Source organism: Trichechus manatus, unplaced genomic scaffold (genome assembly GCF_000243295.1).
Source record: "Trichechus manatus latirostris isolate Lorelei unplaced genomic scaffold, TriManLat1.0 scaffold00010, whole genome shotgun sequence".
NCBI classification, from domain to species: Eukaryota; Metazoa; Chordata; class Mammalia; order Sirenia; family Trichechidae; genus Trichechus; species Trichechus manatus.
The window spans coordinates 21,110,715-21,120,528 of NW_004443946.1; the positions used below are offsets into that span (position 1 = coordinate 21,110,715).

At 52.3% G+C, this 9,814-nt stretch overlaps 1 protein-coding gene across 1 annotated transcript; it reads right to left on the reverse strand.

The window, feature by feature from the left end:
- Positions 1–697: 697 nt before the first annotated feature.
- ZFP36L1 (ZFP36 ring finger protein like 1) lies at positions 698–5,873 on the reverse strand. The gene is made up of 2 exons (XM_023726316.1): positions 5,604–5,873; positions 698–3,208 (listed from the first exon to the last, which is right to left on the reverse strand). The coding sequence occupies exons 1-2, from the start codon at positions 5,658–5,660 to the stop codon at positions 2,249–2,251; spliced, it is 1,017 nt and encodes a 338-aa protein (XP_023582084.1). The 5' UTR covers positions 5,661–5,873; the 3' UTR covers positions 698–2,248.
- Positions 5,874–9,814: the final 3,941 nt, after the last annotated feature.

Genomic DNA, 9,814 nt, shown 5'->3' on the forward strand with positions numbered 1-9,814 from the left:
CACCTGAATAACTCATTCAAATCCAGGCCTGCTGGTGTGCCATGTGCTATGTCTCCTCTTCACCATTTTAGCACCCCAAGTATCACCCAAAGGAATTAAGGGCACAGGCTGGACAGGGAAAACTGGAAGCCCATGAGCCTTGGCTCCTCTGAAGAACAAACTTTAAGACTGCATAGTGGGCAGGGCTGGCCCTTTGCCACTCCCCAGCCAACCACTAACATAACTGGGCAGACTTCTCTGAAGTGATATGCCTGGAAACAAAGACAGGTTTGCGGAAAAACCTCCGACTCATACCCTCTAAGCTCTATAAGGATGAGCCCCACTTCCCCAATACCTGCAAAGTATATAAGAAAAAAACCTACAGGCCAAGGAACACCACAGACCAAGTAAAACCAGCTTCACCATCATGGTTTCTTGAAAAAACTTGGGGTTTATTGATTTTTAAACTGCAAATAGTCGTTACAAAAAGTTTTTTCTTTTAAATAAATTCACACAAAGAAGAAGAAATAGAAAGCGACGGTAGTGAACAGCAAGAGGAATAATAATTACATTCATCTTAATGTGTGTGTGTGTGTGTGTATGTGTGTGTGTGTGTGCCAGTTCTGTTTACATTAACCTTGGAAAACTCCAAACCCGGAATCCAGAACCTCAAATCTGTGGTCGGAATGTCTTTTTGAGATGGGCACGTGGAAGTCAAAGGGTTTCTTTTTTTTTTTTTTCCCTTTTAGAAGCTATACATAAAAAGAAGTTGTTTTCCTTCTGTACTGTCACAGAACTTTTACATACATTCTCAGTCCTAGTTGTGAAAGGCCTAAAGAGAAAGAAACTCAATTTGCAGTCCAACACAAAGGGGGGAATTTCTAAAATAAATAATCCAACAGTTTTTTGCATTTTTTTAAATTAATTTTTCATTTTTTTAAAATAAAATAACCAAAAAAAGTGTAAAGTTACAAAAAATGTCGTTGAAGAATAATATATTAAAACTGTGGAAAAAAGGAAAGACGTCACAAAATTTTAAGATTAATATGAAGATCATAATTTAACATAAAAGAATATATTCTATGGATTTGTCATCCCGATAAATATGAACAAAATTAACAAAAAAAAAAAAAAGCATAGTTTGGCAATAAATACGTTTTGATAAGTTAAATAAGCTTTTTTATATTGATGTGCAGTGACAAGCAAAATTTTTGCTCTCCAATTTCTGAAAGTTATATGAAGTTTAAAACCCAGGGAAAAAAGCATGGCGTGAGTGCTCTAAGGATAGACCTACGGTATTCTAGAGCAAAAACCATTAAAGCTACTTCTACAGGAAATCGTTTTACACAGATATTGTATGTGGAATGAATACCATTAACTGCTCACCCCTTACGTTTAGCTTTTCTCTCATTTTTCTGTTGTCTTTTGAAAGATGTCACATATAAACTGGGGAACTTTAGCACCAAAATCAAGTCTCTCATAGTCCATCTAGCTTCCCCTTCCTCCCCACTTAAAAAAGAAAAAATAAAACACAAAGTCCCACTTATGTCACAAACTTCGTCCACTTTTTCAGCCTTCCTTCCTGCAGACCTACACAAACCCAGGCAAGATTTGTCTACAGGGGTTCAGGTCGGGAAGGAAAAGGTTTTGAATGTCAAGACAGGTTTCCCCAAAAACCCAAGTCTGGCAACAACTCTCCCAAGGGGTTGGGGGCAGGCACTGGGAAGAGAGGAGCGAGGAAGAAGTGTGTGGGAGACTGAAATAAGGGAAGGTGCAGTCGTCACCAGTGGAGGGAGCTGCTGGTTCTGGGTCTCCGCCCCCTCCCCATGGGCAGAGGCTCCGGGAGGCCCACGGGTGCCCTCTGGCGCTGAAGAGGTAATGTAGTCACAGTGACAAAGTTAGATTACAAGGCACTAAGTTGCTTCTGTAAACTGTTACTGCTTTTTCTTTTGTGATTTGGCACTTAAGGCTTAAGCCAGAAAAAGGCATCTGCTGACAAATATGGGACTTGTCTGTTATAAATGGTAAGTGGGCTATAAAGTTGAGGGGAGGGTTTTCAAGCCAGAGGAAGCTACTGACAAATTGACTTGTCCTTATGTTAGGTGGGGTAACAAGGAGGGGAGGAAGGGGGTATTCCAAGGTTCAAGGGAAAGGGATTGAGCTTAATCTTGTTAATGTAAGGGTTGTCAGGAACTGGATGGGCAGGGGGTAAGGGTGGTGGGGTGTGGGTGGGGAGTGGGGTAGGCAGGGGGTCCCTCCCTACTCTGGTTTAGTCATCTGAGATGGAAAGTCTGCTGAAAATGGGCAGGCGTCTTGAGTTGTCCAAGGTGGGGGAGTCTGAGCCACTGTGGCTGCTGCTGGAGCTGCTCAGGTAGCCCTCCTGGTCCGAGAGAGAATCCTGAGGGCTGGGGGGTGAGTCAAACATGTGAGGGGACTCAGACATGGGCCGGAAGAGGAAGGTGGTTGGGGAGCCACCCCCAGGCAGCCCCATACTAGGGGCAAAAAGGCTCGCCAGCTCCTGGCTGGAGAAGGCGAAGGGGTTATTGGTGCCATCAGGTAGGGTGGGTGAGCCCAGGAGGTCATCAGCACTCAGGATGGGGGGTGGGGTGATGGACGTGGGGCTGTCCAGCAGCCCTGTGGCAGCGGCGGTGGCAGCGGCACTGGGAAACCCAGCAAAGCTAAAGCTATGCTGGAGGCGGGGACGGTCAGCGGAGAGGTCCCGGGCCCCGGCCAGGGCGCGGCGCTCCTCAGCGTTGTGGATGAAGTGGCAGCGGGGCCCGTAGGGGCAAAAGCCGATGGTGTGGAAGGTGCGGCACAGCTCCGTCTTGTACTTGGGGTGACGGGTCAGACTGCGGAGCTCGTGGATACCGTGCGCAAACTGGCACTTGTCCCCGTACTTACAAGCTCCATTTTCCTCGAAGGGACGGCACAGCTCCGTCTTGTAGCGGCTCGAGTTGACCTGGCCGCTCCCCGGCTGCTTCTGGGTGGGCAGCAGTCGCTCGCCCCCCTCCGAGAATGAGCGGTCGCGGAAGCGGTTGTCCCGCGAGCTCAGGGCTGGAGCCGGCTCACCCTTAAGGCTGCTGAGGAGTTGGTTCTGGTGGAACTTGGAGCTGGGCAGGGTGACTGAGTGCCTCCGAGGGAAGCCCCCACCGGCAGGGGTGCCCACCGCCTTCCTGTCCAGCAGGCAACCCCCAGCACTGGGAGTACTGTAGTTGAGCATCTTGTTACCCTGGAGAGGAGAGAGAGGAGAGGAAGGATGGTTAGTATGGAGGCTCTCCACCAGGCCCAAGAAACACACCCACTAAGGCAGCCCCCTCCACAATCAGAAATGCCCCCCAGTATCCGGGGACCAGTCCCTCCCAAAGGAACCATCCCCACCTCTGACTCCAGCAAGCCCTTTCCTTCCCCTTCTCCCATATACCATTGAACTTGGTTTCTTGTGGCCCATGCAAAAAAAACCCACAAAATCCTGACCTGTTTGACAATTTATTTTATGCGTGCACCCTACTCGGAGGGGCCCCTGAAATGCACCCCCATATCCTGCCCCCAAAGCTGCCAGTTTTATCCATAATAATCTAGCCTTCTTTACCTCCCAGATGGATTTCTCAACACCCTATACAACTCAGCCTCTCTAGATCCCCTCCCTCAATGAAAACAGGTAAAACTGAAAAACACTAACTATGAGCTAGGTCCCCTTTTAATCAGTCCTTGCTTACTTGACACCTCCCCACCCACCATGGCCACTGTAAGACTCTACTTGCTCCTTCAGAAGTGTTCCCTTCCTTCAGCAACAGATTTCCAGACTGCCTTTGCTTGTGGGTGGGGGGAGGAGGGAGCTAGACATGGAGGTACTCTCTAGGTGCTGGGGGAGAAAGGGATGTGATTCCTTAAAATAAAGCTGATGCTCCATGCTCTGGGAAGGGGTGCCTTCCACAATGATCTCCTCCACCACTCCCCGCCCACCCCACCTCCCTCCACTGGGAAGATTCCTTTGCAATTAGTCTTCTGGCTGCCAGAGCAGGCTTGGATAAGAGTGCCAGTGTTTAATTAATCTTTAACGCAAAGCTGCAGATGGGAAGGAAAAGGAAAGCACGAAATCCCCCACCTCCCAGTCAATATCGGAATGGGGGGGGGGCGTGGGGACAGGAATGGCAGAGCCACGACGGAGACAGTTTTCTGTTCCAATGGGACCATGGTCACCTGCCCAAACTGTACCCAAGGTTTTGAGAGGGTGGGGACGAAGGATCCGAGAGCTGGCTCCCAGCCCATGTGGGTGTCATTGTGCAAATTCTAAAGTTGGTTCCTTAGGATCAGCTGCGGGGGATCGCCTATCGGTAACCGCAATCATCCCACTGAGCAGATTACAGGAACCAAGTCGTGAGCCGGTTCCCAACAATGAGGTTCATTTAAAAAGTCCTGAGGGGGGAGGGGGCGAAAGAAAGAGAAACTGATCAAACTGGGGAGAAGCCGGGAAAAGAAGAAGTGCCGGGTAGCTCAGGCGGCCGCGCAGGCAACTGGAGCTTGGGAAAGCGCAGGGAGGAAAGGAAGCTGAAAATTCAAACTTTTTAAATGTTGCTCTTCAGCTTTTCGGCGTCCCTGCACCCCAACCCTGCAGCCCTGGGGCCCTGGCAGCTGCGCCGACAGGAGCAGCAAGCTGGGAAAAGAGAGCAACATGACCCGACGTGTTTAAAAGAAGGCAAAGCACTTTTAGCAACTAAAAGTAGCCTAACAGATTCAACCTTCCAAACTGTCGGTAAGAGAATTGGGAAAAAAACTAATATCCACAGGCTCTTCCTATATACACTTTGACCGCCCTCCTGGAACATTCCGGATTTAAAACTCGCTTTTCTAACCCCGGCCGGCAAACTATACAGCATAAGAAGGCTCCATTAAATCCTTCCCCGCGGGGACTCTTGATCTCCGGCCGGCGCCCCCCGCTGCAATGGACGAGCTTAAAACACAGGTAAGAGGGTCAACCCCAGTCCTACTTCCACCTCCCAAAGTTTGGAGCCCGAGCGGCCAGCACCGGAGAAAGCCGGGCTGAGATGGGGCGGACACAAGCTCCACTGCAAACTCGTTTTGCAACCTCCTTTTGAATCACAACCCCTTGGCCTTTTTCTTCCTTGCAGATCTCCAGCCCCTCAAAAGAAGAGACGGAAATCTCCCAGTAAAACGTCGTCGGGAGACTCACTTCTCCGGGGAACCCCACCCCGCAACCGCAAGGCTGGCAATGTGGCTGCTTAAGACTCGAACCTCTCCGGCGGCGCAAGCCGGGAAACTGAGCTAACCAGCAAAACGCGTCTTAAGCAGCACGTTATGCACGAAAGAATGGCCGAAAACTTCGCCCAATTCCGGTCAATCCCCGCGTCCCCCGCGCAGCCCCGCCATGCAAACTTCGCCCCCCAAAACTCTGGTCTCAAGATTCACATCCCCGCCAGGAACTGTTCAGTCTCTAAGGGTGGGAAGGAGTGGGCCAAATTCCTTCAAACTGTGAACGAAATAAGACCGGAAAAAATACTATCTCGCTTCACCCCTGCTTTCCAAGATCTCAAATTTGGGGGAGTTCTTTAATAAAGCAGGGGAAAAAAAACTTTTGGAAAAGCAAGCGTTCTGTCCCACTTTACCTTGCATAAAACTTCGCTCAAGTCGAAGATGGTGGCGGACACGAGGGTGGTAGTCATCCTGGGCGCTCGGACCGGGCAGTGGCTAGGATATGGTGTGTCGCGAAGGTCCCGGTGAGGGGAAGGCGCAGCCTCCGGCTCTCCGCTCTGGAGTCCCACACGCCTACTCCAAGCGCCCCTCGCCTTTCTCTGACGCTCCCGGGCTGCGGCGCGCAAAGCCCAATTTATAAAGTTTCAGATTTGCTGGGCCGAGAAGGAGGAGCTTTAAACTTATTTAAATGAGGAAGAGGAGGGGAAAAAAAGTTGACTGACACTGAGGTTGAATCAGCCATGCGGTCAAACTCGGGGAAAAAAAAAAAAACGAAACTTTCAAAAGGAAGAAGGGGGAGGGGAGGACGAGGAAAGAAGGCGAAGGGCGGGTGGGGGGAAAACACTCCGAGCCGCGCGCAACTTTTTTTTTTTTTCCCTTAAAGAGGAAAAGTTTCGAGTCCACTTGCTTCGCTACCCGGGCGCTTTAGGCGCCCCTCTCTTCTGCCGGGCGCGGCGCGGGGGGGAAGGGCGCCCCCCTTTGTCACCCACCGAGCGTGGCTCTGTGACATCACTCCTTCCACCCCCTTCGGGGTTACTGTTGTTATGTTGTTTTTTGTCGGGGTGGAAGGCGGGCTCGACTTTCTCTTTCTGCAAGCGGGAGCTGAAGCCCGTCCTTAATGCCCGGGCTGCGGTTTCCATCTTGAGCTGATCTCCCTTGAAACTTCTCCAAGTACCCGCAGTAGTTACTCTTCCCGAGTTCTCTTCCGCCTCGGCTCCCCCACCAGCAAACCGGGCAGGGCAAGGAGGTTGGAAATTTAGGGGACGCACAAAGGGTTTAAATCTAGGGTTTTATGTATATTTCAGCGATGGGGGAGCCTATCTCCGGAAGGACACGGCCTGGCAGGGGCGAGCGTGGCAGAGTTTGGAGCGCCGCACGCGTCTACACACGCGCTTGGTTTGCAGGCGGCACTCTCCGAGTGTGGGCGTTTGGAGAAGGGGGTCTCAGGAAAGACCACAGTCTAGGCTGATTACAGACCTGGGCTGGGAGTGGAATTTCTTTCACGCATCCAGTGTTTAAACTTTTTAGTAAAGAAAACCCCTAATCCTTCATGAACGCCCCTACGCCGGCCCCCCAAAAAGCAGCAACGCGCCACTTTCCACGCGCGCGGCAAAACATTCCCCCCCGCCACGTACCCTAGCTGTTTGAACAATGAAAAAAGTTACTTTGCTAAGAATGAAGGTAAAGAAGAGGGGTGCGGAGATGCAGGCGCCCCGACACTTTTGCCTTATTGTTGCTTCTCCCCCGCCCCCACGTGAACGGAACATATGGCTTGTCACGCTGCTCTATTTTGGCGGGATGGGTGAGGGGACATGGGAAACCGAGCGGACCCCCTATAGATTATTACGCCTTTAAAAAATGTAAACTATATATTCATTTACTGTTAGGTTCGGGTGTCTCCCCATATGCAAATAAAAAGTTGTGCCTTCGCCCGGGTGCTAGAAGGGAAACCGAGGCGGAAATCGAGGGGCCGCGTTTCTTTCCGATTTCCACGCGGGCTGGACCGCCGCCTCGGTCCTCGCACGTTTCTTCCCAGCACTCGAGGCCGCCGGGTCTGTTAAGAAACCCAGCGCGCCGAGTGGCTAGGAGCGGGTTCCATTGCGATGTAATTAGGTCACCCCATTATGAGCACGTTTCTTTGGAAAGGACGGGGCGGGCCGAGCAGAGCACTCGAGTCGCACGCTCACCACCCTCCTACGCGCGCGCGCGCGCACACACACACAAACACACACACACTCACACTTTTACCGCATTTCTTATTTATTCGTCAACCTCCAAGCAAATCCGGGAAAAACCTTCCAAATCACAACTGTTTTAGAAACAGGTTGTTTTTCAACTTTGTGAAACACAAAACTTCTGCTGTAGCCACCAGGCTACGTGATCCCCAGCCCGGTTTGCTTTTATTTGTCCCCTCTGACTTAAATTGATGGCCCCCATTTTTTTAACCCAGCTGCTGCCTCTTGCTTTCTCTTCTGCTCTCCACCCGCCTGTTGCTTCCCTCCCCCTGCTCCCATTTTTTCCAGCTTTTCTCGAAATCTGGCAAGCGCCATAAAGGGAAATAACTCCCATCCACCTTAATTTAAATCATTCAAGTGTAGGTTTCTTTCTTAAAGGGATGTTTGCTCGCTCCTTTCTCCAGCTCCAAGAAGTTGCGGGGGGGGGGAATATTTCGTGCAGTTTCTTGGTGATGAGGTAATGAGTTCCAGATTTCAGGACAGAGTAGGGTGCACGTTAAGACCACGAGGTTTGTCTGAGTCCTGATGTGAAGCTATTTCGGTTTCTGATTACCCACAACCCCCCCCCAAAGAAAAAGGGGGTTGGCGGGTCTTTAACTCTGGAGAGTTCGCGAAGCTCAGTTGGGGGGGGCGGGGATGGAGAAGGGAAGGGGGGAAGGGGAGCGGGCGGGGCCGCATTCCGGCCGGTGGCCAGTCTCCGCACCGGGCACTGGCTGTGCGTCCGCTCCGGGCGGCGCCAACTTTCCCTCCGCGGCTGCGGGGCCGGCCTGAGGCACCATCACGCGATCTCAGCGCCCCGGGCTGGCTCAAAAAATCCTTTTTTCAAAGCAAAAGGCGATTCCTCGAATTTCCTCCGCTTTTCAGTTCTCGGGGGGGCCTCCCCTCCCCCGCTCCCGGGGGCACGGGCTCTGCGGGGCGGCGGCCAGCCAGGCCGGCGCGCTCCTGAGTTGTTTACCGGCTCTGTCGCTCGTTCGGGTTTGTTCCAGCTCCCAGAGCTTGTCTCTATAATTAAAGTCTTTTTTTTAATTGTCGGGTTGACACGTCATTTCGGGGACTTTCCAAGGGTGAAGGAGCCAGAGGAGAAAGCCAGCCTCGTTAACCCTTTGCTGACCCGGCCTCCACGCCGCGCCTATACTGGCCGGAGTGGGATGAGGGCCCGCCCCCACCCAGATGAGCTCGCTAGGTCCCCAGCGGTAGCGAGAACGGTCACGAGCCCCGACCCGGGCAAGCAGCCCGTCGGGAGGCGTGCGCGGCCCTCCCCTGCCTCCACCACTGCCGGCCACCCTACAGCTCCTCACCGGCGCCTCGCTCCCAGCGGCCGCCCTTCACCTGTACTGCCGCTTCCAACCAAGAGGCGAAGGGGCAGCAGGTCCATCCCGACCCGACTTCCGGGTCCTCCCCGCTGGTCTTGAGCAGGCGCCTCGCGCGGAGGGGCGGGCCTAGTACTTTGGGTTTGGGAGTGTTAGATTTTGTGAAGGGGAAAGTGAATCCTCGGAAAGTGGGTGGCGCTGCGGATTCACTCAACGGCCCATCTGGACCCTGGGTGCACCTCGCAGCAGGTGAGATCGTGGGGCGCCGGGTCGCGGGCCCCCAGGCGGCCGGGCCTCGTCACCAACGCCCTTTAAGCCATCCCCTATCCAGGGTCCCCTCCTGGCCCGGGCTGCAGCACAGGACCTGCCATCGCAGAGCCGGACCGTATTGCACTTCCACCCCGGCTTCAGATCATTTACAAACTCCCCAAATTCTTTGGGTTGGGCCAAGCCCTTGCCCAGCCTCTCCTACTTGAGACCTTGGGGCAGCCGCAAAATCCCTGGATTAGAGAGAGAAATCGAAATCGAACCTAGTGGGGCTCGGGGAGTCACTTGGTTTGGAGTACTTATGGAATGCAGATTCCTGGGCCTTAACCCAGGCCAGGTGAATCAGACGCTGTAGGGCAGGACCCGGAATCTATTTGGTAAATTTCTTACTAAGTGACTCACACCCACTAAGGTTTGAGAATCAGTGGTTCAGGACTTTGGAGTTGGGTGACTTTTCCAGTCACTGACCAAAGCCTCAGTTTCCTCATCTCTACAATAGGGATAACAATGCCACCTTAAATTGGTCGATAAAATGCCTGACTTCACAACTGGTTCACAACCCTCTATGTGCATAGCTGTTGTATGTAAACTAAACCACTCTTGAGGCCACAAAACAGATTTTGGGAAGTGTTCACTTTGCAGGATTCTTCAGGATACCAACACCAGTTGCCTTTCGTTAACTCCAACTATGGTGGCACCATGTTTGTCAGAGTAGAACTGTGTTCCATAGGGTTTTCAGTGACTGATATTTCGGAAGTAGATCGCTGAGCCTTTCTTCTGAGGCACCTCTGGGTGGACTCAAACCTCCAACAT